The sequence below is a fragment of the Crocodylus siamensis genome, chromosome 4 (genome assembly GCF_052110815.1).
Source record: "Crocodylus siamensis isolate JL-2025a chromosome 4, ASM5211081v1, whole genome shotgun sequence".
Lineage (NCBI taxonomy): Eukaryota > Metazoa > Chordata > Crocodylia > Crocodylidae > Crocodylus > Crocodylus siamensis.
Genome location: NC_143398.1, coordinates 19,753,634 through 19,777,638, shown reverse-complemented (window position 1 = coordinate 19,777,638; position 24,005 = coordinate 19,753,634). Strand labels below are relative to the sequence as shown.

At 43.3% G+C, this 24,005-nt stretch overlaps 1 protein-coding gene across 1 annotated transcript in view; it reads right to left on the bottom strand.

The window, feature by feature from the left end:
- The window catches only part of SEMA3C (semaphorin 3C), a 184,253-nt gene that overhangs the window by 32,566 nt on the left and 127,682 nt on the right, over nt 1–24,005 (bottom strand). Inside the window, exons 9-12 of the mRNA XM_090041896.1 lie at nt 22,395–22,509; nt 21,339–21,408; nt 18,387–18,531; nt 5,266–5,488 (exon numbers count right to left, since the gene is read on the bottom strand). Of these exons, the coding sequence (XP_089898022.1) occupies nt 5,266–5,488; nt 18,387–18,531; nt 21,339–21,408; nt 22,395–22,509 (553 nt within the window). The remainder of the gene's footprint in view (nt 1–5,265; nt 5,489–18,386; nt 18,532–21,338; nt 21,409–22,394; nt 22,510–24,005) is intronic.

The following is a 24,005-nucleotide window of genomic DNA, read 5'->3' as shown; positions in this document are numbered from 1 at the left end:
CCACATCAAGCCCATCAGGCCATTCTATCCAGTCCACGGGTACCCTACAAAATTTAGAAAATTAATATTTATCTGCCTTTGGCTGCCTGTCAAAGATGACAAGACACCAGGGGCAGTAGGACGCAGGGGGAGCCAGCGGCAGGACCCAGCAGCCACAGCAGTAAAGCCCACCCACCCCGCACTGCACCCTGAGTCCCTTCCATCCCCAACTGGAAGCCTTTGCCTAGCAGAGCCTTCTGGCCTGGGACAATTGGGCTGTTCCTGCCTCCCTCTGCCAGAGACAGAAATTCAGATAAGGAGGATGGGGGGAGACAGGGGAGGACCGCGGGCAATCACCCCAGTCCTCAGGGCTAGGTTGACTCCTGCAGTCCTGGTGCTGCTAGGAACCATGTGGTACCAGGGCAGCAGGCAGGGGGGTGGAGAGCAGCAGCAGTGGTGGTAGGTAGGAAAGTGGGGAAATGGAGGTAGCAGGCAGAGGGGAAGTGGCAGTGAGTGGAAGTGAGACAGCTGGGTGGAAACGCAGGGCCCACATCAGTGCACCAGGGCCAGCAGTAGTGGGAGCCCAGAATGGGATGGCAGGAGTGCAGGGCCCAGGCTTGCAGCGGTTAGCGGTTGTATGGAATAAGGATGGCTCCCCTTCTCCCTGCTGGGACAGCACAGCCCAGCTCCATAGAGCCCCTACTGGCCCATGGCCCATGATCCTGCTGCCCCACTTTAGGCCCCTGCCAGCACTGGCCCCAGTGCACCAGCATGGGCCCTGTGCTCCTGCCCAGCTGTCACTGAACTCCTGCATGGCCACTCACTACCACTTCTCCACCACCTACTGCCATTTCCCCGCTTTACTGCCTGCTGCCGTCACTGTTCATCTCCACCCTCTCACCCGTTCCCCACACACCCATGTGCTCCCCTACCCCATATACACCTCCCACCCCCATGCCTATCCACACCCCACAAACCCCCCCCACACCCTACATACCCACACACCCACAGCTCCCAAGAAACTATATTCACCCATCCATACCTCCTACCCCCCATATACCTCAACAGCTTGCCAAAACTTGGTAGATGGCCCCCCACTTGAAATAATTACCTGCTCCTGGCTTAATATTTTTAGAAAACATTGGGATTTCTAAATGAAAATGCTAAAATGCAAAAAATTCACTGTTTTGTAGTGGAAGGAAAATATAAAGCTTTTAATAAGTACAGGGAATGTTGATATTTTTATACTCTGTAATTACTATAACAGGTACTCTGTGTTCATTGGCACATCTAGGATTTTGAAAAGAGGGGTGCAGATAGTGTGGTGCATCATCACATATAACACAATATATATTTTTTTCCAGTTTAAAAGCAACTAGAAGTTCTATTATATGCCAAGAGCCTCAGGCTATGTTGTTCAGTTTAAGAACAAAAAACACCATAAATTAGGCAAAAATAATCTAAAGATGCTGCTTCATTAGTCCTGTAGTCATTAAAATTAAAATGTACATCTCTTTTCTTTCAGGTTCATACAACAAATCTAGCCTTCATGAGTATCTTGATAGTGCATCCAATGCTTCACTGAAAGTTATCTCTACACCTGAGTTAACACATCTAGCTACACTTAAAAATGGTTTGCAGGTCTGTGAAATAGGAGCTCCATTACCAGGACCCACAAGGAGACAGCAGAATGGCAGAAGGAAAGATAGTTTTATTAGTGGACATTAAGACCATTAAAAAAGAGAGCGAGCAGGAATGTACAATGAAGGGTTTAGAAGGGACCAGGTAGCTTTCAATGAACCAGGAATTCAAGTGACCACCTCACTGCTGCCTGAATAGAAATGCTGTTGGCACTAACAGGCAGTTGTTATTAAGCTTTGGATGAGCCAAGACTCAAACTGCACCACTGCACCCCATTGGATCTGTCTCTGCCTATGTTAGCTGCAGAACTTGTTTGCCTTGTCTCCTTAGGGAATCTTTACTAGGCTTTTTCTCCATTTAAACTTACATGTATACAGAATCTTTGAACAGTGAAACCAAGACAAAATTATACTGACTTTAAAATATTTATTTGAAAGCTCTGTTCTTGCTTGCCAAGGTATCTGCATGGTTTAAGACAGTGAATTGGCAAGCAGAGAGAATGCTTGTTGGGAGAAAAAAAAAACTTTTTTTTTTTTATAGAGACACAGTAGTGGCAGAACAATGTTAGCTGGAAGTAGGGATGGAATGAACTAACACTGCTCCAGGGATTTGCACAGTAGCACACACATCATCTTTGTTTTTGCTGTAGAAGAGGAAAAACATGTTACCCATTGTGTCAGATTAAACTCTGACAGGTACAGATATCCAGATTTGTATCTGGAGTCTTTTAGACTTACAGTCACTTGCTGTAACTTCTGTAAATTACATTTAGTGTAGAGGTTGATAGCTTCTGATGACCTTATCAGTACAGTGAAAACAAAAAGGATATCAAGAAAATATAAAAACTAAACTTATCATCAGGCAGTCATGAAAAATAAAAATGTCCGGATCCGAAACTGACTAAATTCCTAATGTAATTCATTATCTAAAGATTTATGTATCGTCTATCATAACCATCTTATATTGATGTTTCTAGACACTGGCAAGACAGAATGTCACCCTAATGAATCAGAATATCATCAGTAGAGTCCATGGATAAACGTTTGCCATGGGAAAATAACAGAGCCCTTCTGTACTCTGATTTCCTTTGGTGGTTGGGGAGCTTGCTTTAAGAAAGTGAAGAGAGGTTCTTTTAATCCCAACAACATGAAAGCATAGTGTACTTGAAAGATTTTTAGCCTCAGCTTCCTGAGTCTCATGCAAGCATGGTTATTTCTGAGATCACATGACTAAAGTAGTAGTTTGCCAGGAGAAACAGTAATTCCACAGCTAGATGCTTCCAGAACCTTAGTATTAAATACGATGTGTGTAAGTCCTGCCTGATGTTCAAACTTTTGTTCAGGGGGCTACCTTATTTAGCTACAGGTTACACAACACTGGTAATAAACAAACTAAGGCTGGAGATACAGCCTACTGAGGCCCAAGTCCTCCATCGATACAACCCTACCTAAATCAATGAGAATTTTAGATGGTAAGGACTTGGGGAATCTAGCATAGGTCACCCACTCCAGCCAGTCTCCCTGTCATTGCTGGAATGTCTCATGCAGTCATCATGCAGCATAAATCATAACCCAGTAATTTTGAAAAGTAAATGTGATCGTTATTCTCAAAGTTGCCAGGTCTAGATGAAAATCATTAGATCTATTTAAATGTTACACAAGTGGAGTTATTTGTCTAATCCTGGGTAGATCCAACCTCATTTGAACCAGTTCAGATTCATATGAGTGGAGCTAGACAGACTTTGGTTCTTTTGGGCATCTGTACACACCATGGGGTTTAATCCTCATTAAATTAAATAGGTTTATAAAATTTAAACTTGTTTATTATGGAGCATCACATCAGTGTTTGCATGCACTAGGTTTTTGAATGAATTAAGCCCTGTCCCAAGCTGGTGCCACAGGACAGCAAAATTGTCCAGCCCTGCACCCCCACCCCCGGCCCAAGGCCCTCCACCCCATGACCTGCCACATAGCTATGGGAGCAGGGAGCCGGGAAGTAGTACAAGAAAAAAAAGTTGCAGTGACATCTGGTGGATAAAGAGGCTCACTATATGTCTTTGAGTGCCTTTTAGGGGTGTGCCAAATGGTCCTTATTCGATTCAGATTTGGATTTGGCCTGAATCAGGGAAAGTGATTCGATTAATTGATTCAGATCACTGTCCCTGATTCGATTCAGCCAAATCTGAATCTGAAGATTCAATGGTGATTCAGAGAATCAGCAATTTGGATGCAGACAGAGCTTTAAATGTTTTTTCTGTGTACCATGAAGTATCGGCGCGGCTTGTGAATGTGATGGTGGGGCAGATGGAGCATCCCGCAGGAGCATGGGGGTGGGGGGCCTTCACATGCTCAGCAGCGAACCCAGAAGTGGACCAGAAGTAGTTCTGGTCCACTTCTGGGTCTGTTGGGGAGTGTGCGCCCCCCCGCCCCAGCTCAGTGGTTGGCAGTGGGGGGACATTGGGTGCCCCCCCAGACACAGGAGGCATCAGTTGCTGAGGCGGGGGGGGTGCAGGGGCGGGACCCCCATACTCCTGGAAGTGGACCAGAAGTGCTTCTGGTCTACTTCCAGGTCTGCTGCTGAAGATACTGGAGAGCCCCCCACACTCCAGTGGGACGCTCCATGTACCCCAGCTTTTGTGTTTGCATGCAACACATCCATGGACACAATGCTTTAATTCATGGTGAGCCAAGTAAATTACATCAGAGGAGTTTTACTTTAATGCATTGGAAAGACTTTTAAACTGTTTGGAAAACATGCTCGTGCAAACAGTCATGTCATTGCAGTGCAAGAAAAGGCAAAAAGTATGGCGTGTACAAACACCTTTCAATTATAAAGAAAATATTTTTAAATGAACCGGTTAAAGAAATAAGTGTACTACGTGGTGGAGCTTGGACCTATAATAATTTCTTTCCCTCCCCTATTGCTACAATTACTTTGTATCTTTTTACTTCATACTGGCTACATCTACATGAGACACTGACTGTGCACTTATTACTGTGCAGTCTTTTGATACTTGCATACATAAGTACTAAATGACCATGCAATAACTGGTGTTACTGCACAGTAGTATCCCCAAAAGGCTTTCTGGTGATGCTGACTGTGCAGAAGCTCACTACTACCGTGCAGTAGCATAGCATCATGTTTTATGCCACATGACATTAGTGTTCAGTAGTAGTGAGCTACTGTGCAGTGGTAATGAGCTACTGTGCAGTCAGTATCTCGTGTAGTTGTGTCCACTGAAGCATTATTCTCATCCTGTAACTTCTTAGCTATGATACCAATCTCTTTTCTGGAAGCTTACATGAGAGACATTAACAAATATTAATCCTGCCAGGTGATAATGATATGAGCGAATGATAATACAAAGATGGATTGTAGTATTCTCCCTCACTTAGGCTGTAACTTGAGGGACTTAAGGTACCAGAATCACTCTTATTCTTGCAATAGGATGTTACTCAGTAAGAGTATCAGAATCTAGCTCAGAGTTCATATGTCAATGTCAGCATCTGTCTCTGATAACACACGTCAATACATTGCCCTTTTAAAAATAAATAATCATTTGCATATTTTCTCTGCATTGTACTATATAATGCAGTACAGGAACATTTCTGCAATAAATCATGTCTGATGTCAGGTATGGCTTACCCGTTCCAAGAAACAATACATGGTATCTCCCATCAGCTGCACTGACTCGATCCACGGCAATCTTTGTATACTTATAATTTGTTCCTGTCCGAATGATTAATGGCCTCTTATGTATAGGATAAATGGGATTAAACATCAAGGGATGATTCCGGATAAAGGTCACAACATCATCTGGGAACTCCTTGGTTGTCCGGATGTTCGGTGTGAATGCTCCTCCTGGACACTGTGAAGAAAAGTATTATTCATAATACTACTTAACAGTACTTTAGGCTATCAACAGCTTTTCATCATCAAACTGTTTACAAACACTGACTGAAGCAACCGAATCAAGCTTTTGAAGCCACACTTCATTCTCCATCTGAAAATGATTATATTGAAATAACAAAGAGCTCTACTGGAATAGTTTTGTCTACAAACTGCCCTTAATTGATACAAAACAAATGCAAACATTTGTGTGTTGTTAAATCTGGGCTGATGGCAAAGATCCATATTGTTTGGGCCTAATCTTGTGTTCCTTGTACTTCTTATTGCAAAGAATGTAAGTGATTGACATGGGAAAGATACAAAGAACTTTCCCTGATTAGTACAAATACATAGGCCAAAATATTGAGTTGGATGTCTAATTGCAGAAACCTATGTGGAATAGGCTGTCTGCACGCTCTATCATGCAGGGTGTATGTGCCTGCATTTGGACAAATCCAGTGCAAAAGCACAAGGAAAGGAGATGATACAAAGCAACTTTCCAGATCTCTTCAGACTCTACGCTGGTCTTATACAATCTCATTTCTTGTACTCTGATGGTATAACTTCACTGGAGGGTAATCAGAACACAGAATTTAGTACACAGGTTCAAGGTCCTCACTACTGCCATGCACATTCATTTGTTTTGCCAGAGCTTCTAGGCCCATATGCAAAGGTTCTCAGTGCAGCGATTTGCCAAGTCACTCAGGGAAAAATCCTACTTCATTTTATGTACCCAAATGGCAGTAACTCAGTTCTGTGACTGCCATTGTTGGCCCTTACGCATCGTTTATAATACTACTTTATGTGCAGCATGGACAGATAAGCATGCACAGTAGTACGCAGCTACACAAGAGCCTGCCCAAGGTGAATATAGGTCACAAAACTGTACTCAGCAAAAACCCAGGAAGGGTAGGCAGGCTAGATTTGCACCTTATTGGAGATCAGATTTAAGTTAGACACTGGGAAGAACTTGTTTACAGTAAGGGTTGCCAGAATCTGGAATGGGCTTCCAAGGGAAGTGGTTTTTTTCCCCTATCTTGGGGGTCTTTACAAGAAATGTAGACATGCTCTTAACCCTAGCACTTTTTCCTGCCCAGGGCAGGGGGTCAGACTCGATGTTCTACTGAAGTCCCTTCTGACCCTAGCATCTATGAATCTTATAGACTAATTAAACCAGAGACGGATAGCATAAAATGTTGTGAGTCTGAGCTAACCATGCAATATACATAGAGTGGGGCCCACCCATGTAGTAATTAAGACATTCACCCAGGAAATGAGATACCCAGGTTTTAGGGCCCCCCTCACCCAGCATGAATTTGAATCTACATCCCTTTGACTTTACAACACAGTGCTTGAGCTACTGCAGGTTAGGCACTACCAAGTTGCTCTGCAGCCCTCCTCTTGGAGCTAGGGTTGCCAACCCTGCAGGATTGCCCTGGAGTCTCCAGGAATTAGATATAATCTCCAGGAGAGAGCTGAGAGTCACCCAGGAGTTAAATGATCGGACATTCATTAAAATAAATATTAAATGTTGAATCCAATTTATACAGTAGTCCAATGGGTTTTTAAAATGTAATAATAATGTACATTTGCTTTCCTGATTACAGTACAGTAGATCAGTCATTAACGTCATTACATCTTGTTATGAAACCTCCTGGAATAGATTCAAACAGAGTTGTAACCCTACTTGGAGATGGTCCCATGGGCAGCTAGGAGAGAGAAATAAGTGGGGCCATGAAAAATAAAACATGGTTCAGTGAGACAGATACTTCTCTAGAAGGGTGACAGCCTTAGGTCGTAGCTGGGACCCTGTAACAGTACTGGGCCCCAAGGGTGGCCATAGTGCAGGTAGTTCCTGCTCAGCTGCTTACTACAAATTTTCCTTAAAGTAATAGAAGTCCCTGGCTCCCTGTTCAGACCCATTTTCCTGGTGGGGCAGAAACTTCCTCACTGCCCTCCACCCAATTTATCCAATTAATATTAAATACAAGGTACACCAGCTTAGCGTGTCCGCACTGCATATAGACTGGGATCGATGACTGCCATTTGGTTATGTAACGTGAAATAGGATTCTGCTCTCTGTGACTGCTGGTGAACTATGAGAGAACATGTCTATTCTGAGTAGAAATGGGGAATTATGAAAAGGCCATGGAGACATGGTATCAACATTCAACACTTAAGTGATTTAACTGGCACCTTTATGGCAAAGAGGGCAAGTTCGCACTCTAGAGAAACTGGCAGTCATACTCTAGCTTGTAACCTCAGCCAAACAGCTTTACTAGGCTTAAAGCAATACCAGACCTAAGTGAGAGAATTTTGTATATGAACAGGATGGGACTGGGTGGGTCAGATTAGAAGCGCTAGTCACCCAATTTAGAGTCCACGCTAATGCTGAAATAAAGACACAGTTGAGGGTGTATGACTGTAGAATCCATGTACAAACAGAGCTACTAAAAATGCTGGTAGGTTTGGGAGAGTAGATTCAGGGTCCCATCCTGAAACTGTCTGAGAACCATTGTGAACTTGCTCTTCCCCATACTTGTGTTTGGAGTCATTTATTTATGAAGGTCCTGGGACAAACATAATACTGTCTAGCTCTGGAGACTTTTGCTCATTGCATCTAGCTTAATTCTTAAAGTTTGGGCACATAAGCATGTTGCCATGAGGCAAAATAAGGTGTGACTTTATTGTATCCCCTACTCTGCAGTAACAGTCCAGGTTACTATGCCAAAGCAGTGTGCATGACCTGGCATTAGGCAATGCTGTACAAGTTGAAACCCCAACTTTCCTCTCAGTAACTTGTGCATGTGTCTATAATCTGAGCTGTCTAGCATCTAAAAGCAAAAGTGCTCATTCAAATGCCAAGCCACACTTTAAGCAGGTGCCATAGAGCGACAGCAGAGCTTCCTGCCTTGCAGAGTCATCCCTTAGATTGTGAGAAGATGAGAAAGTCCCAGAGGCAGGCAACGTATTTCAAATAAACTATATCTTAGGGTAGAAAAGGAAGATCTTTTACCAGTTGGAAAGCAAGTTCCTTTCGATACTTCCCCACATATATCGCAGTCAGGAATAATAGAGTCCCACGGTGTGACAGAGCACAGTTGGGGTGCTCGCCATGTGACTTGGACTGCAGTGGGCTGGAGAAGAGCCAGCAGGGAAGGCAGCTGGGAGATACCCCAAGTATCATTTGTTTAGTGGGGGAGGTGTGTGGTGGAGCACCAGTGGAGTGCTCACCACTCAGGAGCAGTAACGAGCTCTGTGAGAGCTTGCTTGCAGAGCAGCAGGGAAAAACTTCCCCCAAGAACCAGTTTAAGGAAGAAGGTAGGTGGCAGAACACATCGGGTGTCTGCCACTTTAGGAGCTGGTAGCAGGTGTTGCCCCTGCTCTGATGAGCAGCCATTTTAGATCCAGGCCAGCAAAGTGGGAGGCAGCAGGTTTGCTACCTGATGCTGAGGAAAGAATATCTCCCAGTGGAGCTGCTGATAGTGCTACAACTAGGAGTTAAGGGCAGAAGTTTATGGGGATGGCTAGAAGGCTTCTGATCCTGGGCACCCTGCCAGTGAAGGGTGCCCTGATGGGGCTCATAGTGGCATGGGAACCTCCAGGAAATGCCAGGCCAGTTACCTCATCAGTGAAAGGCAAAAAGGGGCACCTTAACTTCAGCCTCTGCCTTCAGGTGTGTTATTTAACATCAGAGGCAGTAGAGGGCGAGACATGGCTGTGGCCACCTGAGCCCGTGTGGGGTACAAGACCCCGGAGACTGAGAATTGTGGGCCAGGCATGCTGACGAGTGGCACCTGAGCCTGTGGGGGGTCTTTCGCCCCAAACCTCAGTGTGGGGGGCAAAGTATTTGCCTCAGTGGAGGTGGGGGTGCAAAATGGGGTGCAGAGGGGCACCAAATGCAGTTGGGAGGCCCTGGAGAGAGGGGTGACTAGAGAGTGGTAGTAGTGAGGCTGTGCGACACAGGGGCCTGAGATGAGACCCTGTGAGAAAGGGGTGTGAAGTAGGCCCCAGTGAGCAGGGGGCTTGAGGGTAGGTCCTGCTAACATGGGGGCCTAGTTAGGTCCAGGTAAGCCTTCGGGCACCTAAGGCCATTGGTGGGCTGGAAACCGATTGGGTGGGAAGGCTGAGGAAAAGCTGCAAGTAAACAATAGGGTGAGTCAGGAGCCCCTGATGGAGGGCAGTTGGGTGAGTGACATGGTGAGAGACCAGAGGTAGAGTGAGACCAGTGTTCTGCAAACTGCCCAGTGCTCACTCAGATTACTAGCAGTGGGAGGTGTCCAAAAGACTTGCTGGTCAGGGGGTGTAGGGAAACAAAGCCAAGGACCCTCCGGTGTGGTCCCACAAGGGGCAGTATAGAAGAGACTGTGTGAGAAGAGGTGGAGTAAGAGAGGCCTCAGTGAGAGGGAAACAGTGTGAGTGCAGCCCATAATAGGGCAGAACACAAGAGGCTTAACACTGTACTGAGCTGGGCCCGGACTCAGGCCGGAGGAGAGTACAGCTGTTAGGAACATCTGTGATGCTTGGGGTGCAGTACAGGGGTGGTTGGAGCTGCATACATAGGCCCGGGAGAATAGGGCATTCAATGGGCAGCCTTCTGCCTAATTAAGACCCTAATCATTTAATAGCACGGTGTCGCAGTCGAGAATGGTGGGTGGCATGCCCAGAGACATGTGGAAGGCTAGCACTGTGGCTGGTTGGGGAGTTCCCAGTTTGTCACCCACTCATAGCTATATATTATTCTGTATTTGGCAAGCAACCATACTTGTGACTGATCAGAAGATCTATCTGTCCCATTGGGTTCTCGTAAGGCAGCTACTCCAGCCTTAGAATACACAAGTGTACCCTACGTTGAAATGGGAAGAAGAAAGACATAGTGAGGAGAAATCAGGCCCAATATAGAGGGCTAAGCAGAAGACAATGCAACCCCATTACACCAGGTTAACTCACTTTTTCCTGGCTACTCCAAAGCACTGTTTTCTCCCTTTTCTGGACCTCATAGACCTTTCCCCTAGTTATTTCCAGGACTTAGTAAAAAGCAAGCAAACAAAAAATACAGTTCTTATGTATAAAAAGAAAATGATGTATCAGGGAAACTGATTTTTGTGTGTGTGTGCTCAGACATTCAGGTGTCAAAGGGAAGGATCTTTAGGATGAAGTTACATGTTACACATAGACCATGCTAAATCTGTGCAACGTTAAATGGTGCTAAAGTCAGAACACGCTTCAAGCGGTCACATATCAAGAGTTAATATCTTGTCTGACTTGTCACTGTGCTGTAAGCAGGGGTGTGACTAGGTGCCAGGATATCCCTGGGTGGTGGAGGGCCGGGAGTAGTACAGCCTGGGATGCTGGGGGACTGCAAATTGCTTGCTTTATCAGTTTTCAGCCCGCTGGTATTTACAGAATCTCTTGGAGCATGGTTTAGAGTTTGCCTGTAAAGTCTCACTTCTGAATCACACAAAGTTGAGGCTGGAATCTGGGCCTTCCATATCCCAACCACTGATTGACGATTCTGTTCTTTTTCATTTTTCATGAAACATTTTCCAAGGCTTCAGTCCCATTAGGATAAGAAATGAAATCAACTGGGGAAACCTCATCCTTTCCCAGAAAAAAGAATTCTTGTTTTCTTGCCAGTCCTACTGAATCCTACTGAATCCTTCTCTCTGTGGAGCCAACTTGTATGACCCTCCATGAAATCCACAGCTGGTAGCTGCAGAGATTTTTATACAGGAGTAAACAAGTTTGACTACAGGCTGTTGGTGGGCCAAGAAAGAGCTCTCTAGTTCTAAGTAACACTCCCAAATCAAGGTCAGAGCTCCAGCTCCATTTCTACCTGCCTCTTAGATCAAAGTCACACCATTCTTGCACCCCAGCTTTAGATAAATCACCCTCTTTCCTGTCTTCAGATTCCCTATCCTCTAAGTCAGTGTTTCTGAACTTTCTTTCTGTAATTCCCCACCCAAGAGATGGTTCAGTCACAATATGCACAGAACATACTGCACAGGTGGATATGCCATAAATTAGAGATGAAATAAGTAGGGGAAGAAAAATTTGATTTGCTGTATATTCTCCAACTTGCTGTAGGTAGAAAAGACTGTTTCCAGACAATCTGAAAAATGGGAACAACCTTAGACATCCTTGGATTTAGTTGGAGACTACCAATTATGTCATAAACACTTCTTCACCAGTAATTTTAGCTCATGAAAGAGTTATCACACTATCATCACATCATAGCAAACAGCAAAAGACTGCAGAGACTAGATGTAGCCAAGTAAATTTATTACTTTGCTGTGCTGGAGCCTTTGTGCAATATATGTTCCTTTACATTGAAATGTTTAATGCAAATTACTTTTTACACAGGTAGAACATAGCTGTTGCTATGCTGCATCTGACAGCTTTCCCCATGCAGGCTGGCCTTCTGGTAAAGGTCAGTAACTGATGTTCCATAAGAAAGAAACACCTGACCGCTGAGCTAGGGACAGGCATTACAGATAAACTGGTTTAAGTGATCGGAAACTGGTGTATACCTGTAACAGAACAGATGTTCAGTGTACATAAACCAGCTTGAAAATGGCTGAAACTGGTTTGAGATAAACCTAGTTGAATGTAGTACCAAACTTAACTGATTTGGTTCAAACCAGTTTATGCAATGCCTGTCCCAGACCCCTTGCTGGTTTAAGATATATCAGACTCCCCCAGCATCCCAGCATGCTCCCTGGGCTGGGTGGGGCTCTCTGATCCACAGCAGGGATGGCCCCACCCCTGTGCTCCCTGGCTGCAGCTCTAGCAGAGACTTGCAGGCACAGAGCATCTGCCTGGCTTCTCCCTGCTAATTAGGCATTATTCCCCCATCCCCTCTGCCTTATGCAGACACCTCAGCATTAGCTAGCAGACCACATGCTGGCTACAGTCCATGCTGTGGGGTAGACAGGCTTTTTGGAACTAATCAACAGGTAGTTTCATGTCCTTGTTTGGAAAAGCTGTTTAAGAAGAGGTCCATTAGTTAATGGAGAGAAGCTTTGTTTTCTTAATGGCTTGATGCACACTGAGTTTGGGGTGATAAATATTCCCTGCTGGGCTGGTCAGGAGGAAGGGAGGGGGCAGAATAAGCAGCGAGTGTCCTGCCAGGGCCTCTCCATGCCTCCCTCAGCTTAGGATTGTGGAAATGAAGGGAGGGCTGCTCTAGCACCCCACAGCTTCTAGCCTGAGCCACTGCAGGCATGTCCCTGCATTTATGGAATGAAAAGGTAATGTTTATCCACCTCCAAATTAGACTATCCTGCAAAGAATGAATCGATTTAGGCTTGGGCTTTTTTACTGCCTTTTTCTAGCCATAAGAAACTTTTATTCATAGTTTTCAAGTTTGAATGCCCCAAATTATGCATCTGAATATGCATTGAATCAGTTCATTGCAAACTGCTTTCTTTTTTAAAGTGCTGTATAAATACATTGGTATCAATAAGAAACATAATTACACCCTAATCATGCAAGAGGGAGGGAGGGAACCTTCAGACAGTTAAAAAAAAGCACAGCCAAGATGTAGAAATCTTATCTCAGAAGATATTTCTTAAGGGACTTGGGTGCAGCTGAGTGTTTTCTAAAGAAGCACTGGGAAATCAGGACATCATAGCCATAAAGCAGCTTTCAATTATATGAGTATAGAGGCAAGTTGGATGAAATCCTTGTTCTGATTTGGATTGGACTGGAATATGCAGAACAGTGAAGGGCTGGCTAGACCCATAGCTTGACAACTGGAGGTCAATGACACACTTATTTGTAAAGACTTTGCAAACAAGACTTTTGGGGAGAAGAATGTGAACTCTAATAATGTCTTCAGAATTCTCCAAATGATTTCTTTTCATAGATATTGGCAGCAATCATGCAAAAAAAATAGGCAGAACATACACTATGGGGTGATTTGGAGAGTTGTTTTTATGAAACTTTGGCCTTATCTGAAATGGTCTAGAAAAACAGGCCATTTAAGGATTTGAATGTGATCTTAGGAAAATAAAATTTAGCATGAGTTCCAGTCAGGAGACTTAGATCCAATTCTCTGTTTCATTTGGTGTTTTGGTTCCAGTCTTGAACTCTAACTAAATATTCCTTATATCAAGCTTTGTTAAAAAAAAATATTTCTATTTATGTACCAAACCATCTCATTGGCATTGTTTTTCAGCCATAATTTCACACTGAACTCAATTTTTGCTAAGGTGTTCTAGAAGATCCGTAAGAATAAGGGGTCAGCAACCTTCACCAGTATGGACTACCCTTTGTGACCTGGCCCCGACCACAGGACGCAAGTCTCCATGTGGCAGGAAACCTTTGGCTCCTGCCACTTTAAGAGACTTAAGCAGGCTGTGGAGCAGCCAGCAGATGTGATGCAGCCTAATGAGGCAGTCACATGACTGTGGGAGGGCTCCTGGATTAGTGGATAGGGCTGAGAAGCCACAATATAAATCCAGGCCCTCAGAGCTGAGCTGGCAGTTGCTGCAGGGAGCTTTGGGAAGAACATTGCCCAGCCAGAGCTGCTGCTCCCAAAACAGCTGGAGGTTCAGGGTACGAACTATGGAGGAGGTTCCTGGTCCTGGGGAATGACCTAACACTACACTCTGCTAGGGTAGGATAGTGTGGCAGGGCTGCCTGTGGCAGGGTGATCCCCAGGAAATGCCACATCAGTCCTTCACTAGTGAAAGGTGAGTATGGTGCTCCATATAGCCTCAGTCCTCGTGACCTGGTGGGTTACCCCATAGAGGGGACAGGCAAGGAGTCCCAGGCATCATCAGACCTGAGGCCCAAGGGGCGTAAGGCCTGAGAGCCCCAGTGAGGGTGCTGTAGTAGTCCCAGTGAGGGGGACTACTACTCCAGTATAGCCCCCAGTGAGGGAGCATGTTAGAGTGATTGACTGGGCTGCGTAGAGTCTGCATGGGAGGGCCTGAAGGACTGCACATAGGCTGGCCTGAGTAGAGTGAGATGTGTTAGGATGTGCCCTAGAAGGCAGACCCATATGGGAATGTGAGGGCAAGTAGCTCAGTACCTACTTGGAATAACCTTGCTGGCCCATGCTGGGACCAGGACCAGATGGGTTGAAGGGCCAGAGCACCCACAATGAGGAATGGCCAAGGCTAGAGGTTGGGGGTCCCAACTGGGGAGGCTGGGGTAGTGAAGCCAAAAGTCCTGGAGGGGGCCACAGCCATGAGGAAAAAAGGGCTTAGGAAGTTTGGCAGCCCAGTATGAGGGCAGAGATTAGACCACCTGAAGAAGAGGCATGCAGATGGGGTCCAAATGCCAGGCAGGCATAGAATGAGGTCTATTGTGGGGCCAGATCCACATAATGAAGCCATCTGCGACGCATGGGACATGGTATAAGGGGAGGTTTAGAACTGCGTATTACACCCTTGGCATCGGGCAGTAAATGGGCAGCCTCAAGGGCATAGCAGGCAAGGCAGGTGGGAGAACTGCCCTAGATAAGTGGGTGGGCCAATGGTTTGACTGGCCGTGAGACAGCACCCTGTCATACTCCACTGCTTGGAGTGGCCACCTGTCTGTATTTGCCCTTGCCACTCATCCCCATCCCCTTTGCTAGTAGGGTAATTGAAGACACAATAGAGAAGCAGGCTCATTAGGGGAAGCACATGGAGCAAGTAGGCAGCATGGCATAGATCTGCGCCATTGCTCCAGTGTCAGACTGGACCTTCTTGGGATGGAGCAGATCTTTTCATGGGCTGAATCTTGCCCACAGGCCTTAGGTCTGCAACCCCTATTCTAGATTTCTGAAGTACCTGTCCTTCAAACTGAAAGCTTACCATTTTTCTGAGAAGTGCAGACAACTTTTGCCACTGTGTTAAACAAAAGGATAAATTAATTTTTTCCTTCTTTTGTACTGTCAGGTCCCCTAGAGTGTTAAGATCCTTTTGGAATCCCTTATAAGCTTCAGTAAGGTGAACCAAGAATAACATGGCAGCAGTTGAAAAAACACATACAGATACAATGCACTGAAGCAGCAAGAGACAATGAAACATGACTAGTCACAAGAACATGAAACTTCCTTGCTAAATGAGATGTTTGTTTTATATTTTTTGTAAAGGTTAAACTTAAAGCAACAGTGAAGTCAGGAGATTAAGGCTGTCTGAATTAAGAACAAACAGGAATGCTTCCATTAGACCTCAGCAAAACATAAGGAATTTATTAATACATTCTGAAGAGATTTGGGGAGATGAGAGTACCAAATCTTAAAGCCAAAAAAACATAAGAAACTGAACTATAAAGAAACATATTTCATTTGTGCTTGGGACTCTTACCCTTTGCATGCCCTGTTTCCATTGGCTTATCCATTTCTGTTCATTGCCATCTTTATTATTACTCATGTGCTTCATTTCTAAGTTTTTTTCCCCTAACCAAATGATGGCATGTGTTGCTAAAACAGTTTCATTTGTCAATTTAGAAATAGTGAAGTATTGCTAGGGTGCTAATCTCTCAAAACTAGAATTTTCACAACACTACAAATATTATAATACTAACAAATGCTTTGGGAGTTATGAACAGATTTAGGATAGGGCAGAAACATGTTTTTTAGGTGGGGAAGAGGAGAATGAATACGTTTGGGGGACAACCATATATGCCTGTGACAGAGGAAAATAATGTCCCTTGGAAGGGACATTAAGGGACTCCCCTGTGTATAAGGAACAAGAGTGGGACTGGGTAGGGATGGGAGGAAATATGGTAAGAAAATATTTATCTTTCTTGGTAGTGAGTAGGGGTTGAGAAGCATTGCTGGCTTGAGCACAGGTGATGTTCTCTTAGGTTAGAGGCAAGAGGAAATTGGAGAGGGGGTGGAGTGGATTATTTTGAATGCTAGGTTATGGGGGGGGTTCTTTTGATATTTTAATATTTTATTATGTTTTTATAAGTAATTTTGTCTTATTGTAAGCCACCCAGAGCCTTTTTCTGGAACCATAGAAACCTAATAAATAAATATTTAAATAAATAAGTAAATAAATAAACATGAGCATTTATCCCATAGTACATAGTCTATGGAGGGGCCATAAGGTTCATCCCTATGGGAAGTCACCTGTCAAGGTATGGGAGTCTGTCTGATTTGCAACCCATGAAGAGCTCTGCAACTGACTGCAGGCTGCTCAAGACATGGGGGAACAATGAGACAGGGTGAGAAAATAAATCAGCAGAACAAAACAGGAAGTGCAAGGATGCTATGCTGTTATAAGATTAACAGGTTTTATATGGACCTGGATTTTTTTTTTAATTTAAAAAAGGTGATGGGAAGGCTTTGTGCACCTTTTGCTCCCTTGTGATGCATAGAAAGTATGTGAAAAAATTGTCAAAGTTAAAAAAAAAGAGCACAGCAAAAATGAAAGGGTGGTCTGCTTATTTTTATATTAGAAGTTCAGTCCTTGTTTAGCATGAAGAATTTCGCAATGACTGCGGGATTAGTGAAATGATGACAAGAGTCAGGAGATTAAATAAGAACCCTGAGAAGGGCAGGGATTTTTACTCAGATGGTTTAAAACTTTTGTGGACACTTATTTAACTAACATGACTAACAAACAGCTTAGAAAGAGACTCTCTTAGAAATGTCCCTCCATTGTCCCTTCTGTTCAGATGCCAGGGTTATGCATATACATCTCAGAAAACTTCCATAGATTCTCCATTAAAACCAGGGATCAAAGATTTGACCTTTTTTAACATTTCTAAAATTAAGAAAACCATTGTTATTTTAAAGTCAGGCCTTATCTTTACATCACAAAGGAACAACAACAAAAAGGCACACTCCAATTTTTATGAAAAATCTTTACAGACCACTCTTACAAGATTTGAGACAGGGCTGGCCACAATGATCCATACATTTAGGATGGTGGTTTTCAACCTTTTTTAGATTGAAGACACCCCTCGTTGGCTAATGGCACCTTTTGGGAAATGTTGCTCTTAGTTTTTGCTATATTTTTTTTAACTATAAAGTATAATAGAGCATTTTTTCTATTGTAAGTTAGACCACAACAACTCAGAATATTTGTGATAGTACTGAAATCTCTGGTTTTATCTTGTAAATCATGTCTGTGAATCACCCTAACGGTGCTACTATTATGTGGCACCCTTCAGCACCCTTGAAAGAATCTAAAGGCACCCCAGGGTGCCAGAGCATCCTGGTTGAGTCACTGATTTAGAGTCTTTGGGATACTTATTGCAAATTGTCACATTTTGGAAGGAAGCCCTGCAAAACCTTCAACTGGTGCAAAAGGAAGCAGCCCATCTGCTTAGCAACACAGGTTGCCACGACCAGGTCATCATGGTTTCCTGTCCAATGCATAGTACTTCTCAAGACTTCTGTCTCAATAGCCTTCATGGGGATAGATCCTAATCTGCTGAAAGAGTACTTCTCTCCTGGTAACCATGGCTGCTCACCAAAACTACCCAGCATTCCACTGACATGATGGAACTCTTGAGAACTGGGCAAGATTCACAAGTTTAGGAGACAGAAATTTGTATGGGACCTGGATCACGAATACAGAATTCAAGCAGTAAGCCAAAAAGATGAACAGAAATTAAAAAACAAAACAAAACAAAAAAGCCATCTTTGAACTGGTTTCCTTTAATAATCCCTGGGCACTTTGTCTCTGTCTCTCTTTGTCACTTCAGTTTCATTTTAACGAAAAGGCATCTCATCAAATAACTTACTTCTGAACAAAAAGGAAGTTATTTTATAATAATAATATTAATAATAGTTGGGAAATTCTCAAATACTGACTTGAGTTGGAGTGTACAGGCTGTGCTTCAGCACCGACTTGCTGATATTTTTTGTTACATTAAACAAGGACAATTAATTGCCAAGGCTGACTTGATTAAATATGTTTTGCACTTACTGTGCCAGGTCGTGGGTATGGAATCCGGCCCTGATACGGAATCAGCTGGTGGTTAGGTCCCTCCTTGTGTGCAAACGGACCATTGAACACTGTCTGGATGTCAGATAAATGATACACGCACACAGCTGAACCTTTAAATACAGAGCTGGAAGAAACAGGGAAAACATTTGCAATATTAGCTGCCTTTTTTATGTAACTTTCCCATCAGAGCAAATGGTTCAATGTGGAAAGATGCTCCTATCAATACTACATTTAACACACAACACCTTTCTAGTATCATCCATTTTGGGAATCTCAAAACACTTTACAATAAGTAATTAAGCCTCCCAAAACACATTTGCAGTCTGTGTGGTAAGGCAATGTGTTCCTCATAAAGACTGTCATCTTGCAAAGGGAAAGGGAAGCTCTTAACATCTCTTTCTTGTGTTTGAGAAAGTTATGGCAGAGATCAGCTATTCTCTTAAGAAAGTACAACATGGCCCAAATGAAATCTGTGTGACTTCAGAAAGACTGGGATATTGTTGGCTCTGTGCAGTCATGCACATCTCTTGACCCTCATTTCAAAACTTGAATCATAAAACTTCACTGATGACTTTTTAAACATATATGGCTAGAGCTTTAATCAGAAGAAAAAGAATAAATAATTCAGTGCAGTCAGAATAATAAAATAAGTGGTTGGAGTCTTAGGAGCCATAAGAGGCCAGATCATGACTTTGACAAAGACACTGCCAGAGAGAAAGTATGTCCCTTGTAGACTTTTATTTGTGTTTTTCCATTGGAGGTTTCACTCTCCAGTGAGGGAACCAAGAAAACAGTCATAAGGAGGCCAAGTCTCTTCCCTTTGTTCTGTGTCCACCTAGCTTGGACCCAGCTCCTCAGTGCGGTAGAGTCATGTTGCCAAGAACTCTGAAACCAGCAGGTGTCCTTGTTATTTTCCATTAAGGATGGGTCCCATTGTCAAGGGCCTCATTTCCAGTGTGAAGCTTAAGCATCCTGTTGTGGCCTCCCTCCTGTTGTGCCTCCACTGTGTAAAAGGGTTTAGGCTAAGAAAGGCTTAAAACTTTGTACTTCTTGCAAATCAAGTTGCATCTCTGAACTCTGTAAGATTTTCCCAGCAGTAAGTGTGAGACAAAGACAAACCAAATTATTGTTTGTTTTCAATTGAATGGGTAAAAAAAAAAATTAAAACATCATAGGATGTAGCTGAAAAAGTCTAGAACTGAGGAAATTGCTACAGGACATTGCCCAGAAATCAACTTTGCTCTGGGCTCTGCCTGTGCTAGTTTGAGATGGATCTCAGATGTATTGTAACTGGATTAGCTGTCTGAGATCCATCTTTTCATACATGGCTCAGAAAGTTTTTCTACGCATTTGTAGAACCCTAAGATAAGATTTCAAAGGTTACTTTATTCTTTACAGACAACATATATTTGTTAGTTTTATAATAGCTACTGCCATAAAAAATGATTCACTTTGGTCACATGCCTAGGCCAATATGGTTCAGTTAAAATTAATCATTATTTTCAGTACAGCAGACAAATGTAAAACCTTGACTAAAGTGAGAAAATGACTTGGGGGCCTAGAATAGACCAGGCATTGTATTTGTTACCACATTATGTGGTTCTTTGACTCAAACCCAATTTCCACTGCAGGAATACCATGAGTATTAGGTAAAAATGTTTCCAGCTAAGACGTGTCGAATCCATAACACAATCATAAATGTGGCTTTATTGTTAAACCTTGCCTCAGCATTTTCTCTGTTTGTATTGTAGGAGTCATTCAATACAGACAGCATCAGCTGTTTGCAAGCACTGGGGATGGATTTTTCCCCTCAACTAAATATTATGAAATTATATTTTCCTGGCTGATTTTACACATTTGAGAATATGGGTCCATGGATATTATTGTGATAGTAGAGCCTTTCCTCATTAAAAATAAAATATAGAACATTTCAGGATTTTGTAACAACCCCCCCTGAAAAAGTTTGGTTTTAATAATCTTCTAATTTTAAAAGATATATATTTTAAAATGTCAACGAGCTCCAAGGGATACAAAGGAATATGTATACCTACATGCAGCAGGGATACATGTATTAGAAATATATACACAGGGAGTAGCTTTACCATTGTCCATGGGGTTTGGGCAAAACAAGACAAATATCAAGATAGAATTAAAGTGAGAGATGGATAGATCCTGTTAGTCCAGTTTTCTTCTGTTTCAGCAACTCAGCAAGGCCACTTCAATGTGGTAAGAGGAAATCTTGAATTTTCCCAAATGACTATTCACTTTTTCCATGGTGAGCAATGCTGTGCACTCACATTTCCTATAGAAAAGGAGAAGCCTGAAGCCTCAGGTTGGGATTAAGGAAGGAGATGATAAAAGAGAAGTTGTTTTTTGGCAGCCAGAGTCCAATTGGCCTGCGTAGTAGTCTGCCAGCTGTGCAAATTGTCTGCTAGCTGAGAGCGTGAAAACTAGCAGCATGAATTTGGCTAAGAATCTGGTCTGGGTCTTTGCAGGTGATGAGCACCCTCCAGAGGTGCTGAGACTCTTCAGTTGTCACAGGCATTACATTCACAGATGTCCTTTGGCTTCTCCCCTATCTTGTAAAAGTGTAAACAGGTGGAGCCAGCTGGAAATGTTTTGTCAGAGCCAATCACAATAGCTTGAAAATAAAGCTGGGAGTGGAAGGCAAATTCATCCCAGGTGTGGTTTTACTGAGTAGACACTTGGGATCAATTTGGCATCCCTGCAGCTCTTATTCAGATAGCAATTACTTATGTTTCTAATAGATCAAAGCAAACAGAATTGAATGCATGTCTCGTAGAAAGCAAAGACAGTCAAAGAGTACATTTCAAATTGCCTTCACTCCCAATGCCCTGACGCACACAATCTCCTTCTGTATTTATACTGCAGCTGCTCACCAAAGGTACTTTGATAAATCTTCAAAATTACCTTGATGTGGTAAAAATTCCATACACGAGCGTTGTTCTGGGATTATCTGTTTCTAGGAGAAATACATCCTCTGCAAGAAAGAAAGGAAGAACACTTGTGAAGCAATTATTCTCGCTTGACTTTTCAACCTCAAAACATGAAGTCTGATCTCACTCTTCTTAAATCCAATGGGAATTGTGGCTCTGACTTTAATGGGAGGAGGGCCAGGCCTTTTGTATTTAAGAATGACAGTAATACAACTAGCACAGGAAAAGAAAGGTTAGTTTTTCAAATGAACCTAACACCCACTTACTCCTATTAAGATATATAAATACCAGAGTCAGAATTTTAAATGTCTCGGCATGTTCATCTCAGTTGGAGCTCATTTCAGCAAAGCCTTAGTTATTCCTTTAACTTTTGGAAAATGTTCAAATGGCACTGGAGTTTCATAGACTTACATAATTTAAAGTCAGAAGGGACAACCAGATCGGCTACTCTGACCTATGTTAACTCTCCCCTGGAAGTTCTGTATTGATCCCAATGACCTACGTTTCACAATAACTGATGCTAATAATTATTGTATATTGATGCATCAACATAATTTTAGACACCAAAATGAAGTCTCTAAGTCTCTAGTCCAAACGACCAACTGTATTACCAAAAAGAGTGGTACATATAAACCAGTACCTCACATACTCATGTGAAAACTGTTTCTAAGGTAACGTAAGGAAATCTTCATCATGATCATACCAATGACAACAAAATGCTTCTTTTCACAGGATGCTTCCCATGTGTCCATCACAAGCATTAGTTTGTTCACACACTATTACTTTGCATGTTAAACAGCATTATCCATGTTTTACAAATTAGGGTGCTGAAGTTTAGAGAGATTTATGATGAAAGCTTCCTGCCTTTCCTTTCCTCTACCCCCTTCCCCCACCCCCCAAAAAAAAATAGAAGCATAGAGTGGAATGGATAACCAATTTAACATGTTCAAAGTGACAGAAATGTTCAAACATTCACAAGCATGAAGACAACAAGATTTAGGCATGACTATAAAAGGATTACCCTATTTACCTAATTCATCAAAGTATGTTTCTGTTCCATCTTCATCCATTACTGAGCAAACAAGTCTTGCTTTTAAGAACGTTGTCCACTTGTTTACAAGACTTCGTTGTCCACCGGTGTCATTCTGACAAGAAAAATGAAATTTATAAAAAATAGCATACACACTTAAATAGTTATTGAATCCCTCCACGTAAGTATAATCCATCATCGTTTAAGTAAAGTACTTATGTAATAAAACTTGAACACAGGTTTTTAGCCAAGTGAGGCAGAAGGTGGTACATTAGAGATTAAATGGTTCAAAGGGGGGCATGAGGTTTTATAGGCAATAACCTACTTTATCACTCACCAATCTAAAAAAATGAGGTAAACCTTAACTTAAATCTTTGAGACCAAACAAAAAGACACTGGGGAAATTTATTGAAATTCAAATTTTCCTTGTGTTAGCAAATTAAAAATGAATGAAGTTTTAAGCTATAAAATGGCCTCAAGGTGATATCAGAAAATGACAACATTCATTCACAGATATGTGATATTAAAATTTCATGCTTCAGAGTCTAAAACTTTATCTAGTCCCTCGACCTGGAGGGATGTGGGCAGTGGGGTCTCCCAGGGCTCGGTCCTTAGGCCTGCACTGTTCAACATCTTCATCAATGACTTGGACAAGGAGATAAAAAGCACCCTGTTCAAATTTGCTGATGACACTAAGATGTGGGGGGATGTGGGCATGCTAGACAGGAGGAATAGGCTGCAATTGGACCTAGACATGTTACAAGGATGAGAACAGGATGGGTTTCAACACTGACAAGTGCAAGGTGCTACACCTGGGGAGGAAGAACCGGCACCATACCTACAGGCTGGGGAACTCCCTTCTCAGCAGTGCAGAGGCAGAAAAGGATCTTGGAGTCATCATTGAAGCCAAGATGAACATGGGCCGGCAGTGTGGGGATGCAGTCAGGAAGGCCAACCTTACCTTGTCATGCATCCACAGATGCATCTCAAGCAGATCCAAGGAGGCGATCCTCCCCCTCTATGCGGCACTGGTCAGGCCGCAGCTGGAGTACTGCGTCCAGTTCTGGACGCCGCACTTCAAGAGGGATGTGGACAGCATGGAGAGGGTCCAGAGGAGGCCACTCGCATGATCAGGGACAGCAGGGCAGGCCCTATGAGGAGAGGCTACGGGACCTGAACCTGTTCAGCCTCCACAAGAGAAGGCTGAGGGGGGATCTAGTGGCCTGTTACAAACTAGTCAGGGGGGATCATCAGGCATTGGGGGAGTCCCTGTTCCCCCGAGCACTGCCAGGAGCAAGTAGAAATATAACGGTCACAAGCTGGCAGAGGGTAGATTCAGATTAGACATCAGTAGATGCTACTTCACTGTCAGGGCGGCTAGGAGCTGGAACCAACTTCCAAGAGAAGTGGTGCTGGCTCCTACCCTGGGGGTCTTTAAGAGGAGGCTAGATGAACACCTTGCTGGGGTTGTTTGACCCCAGTACTTTTCCTGCCATGGCAGAGGGTTGGACTTGATGATCTGCTCAGGTCCCTTCTCACCCTGCCAACCAACTACGAACCTATTAAAAGAAGACCACATGCAAGGCTAATTGCACCCACCTCTGAGGCGTT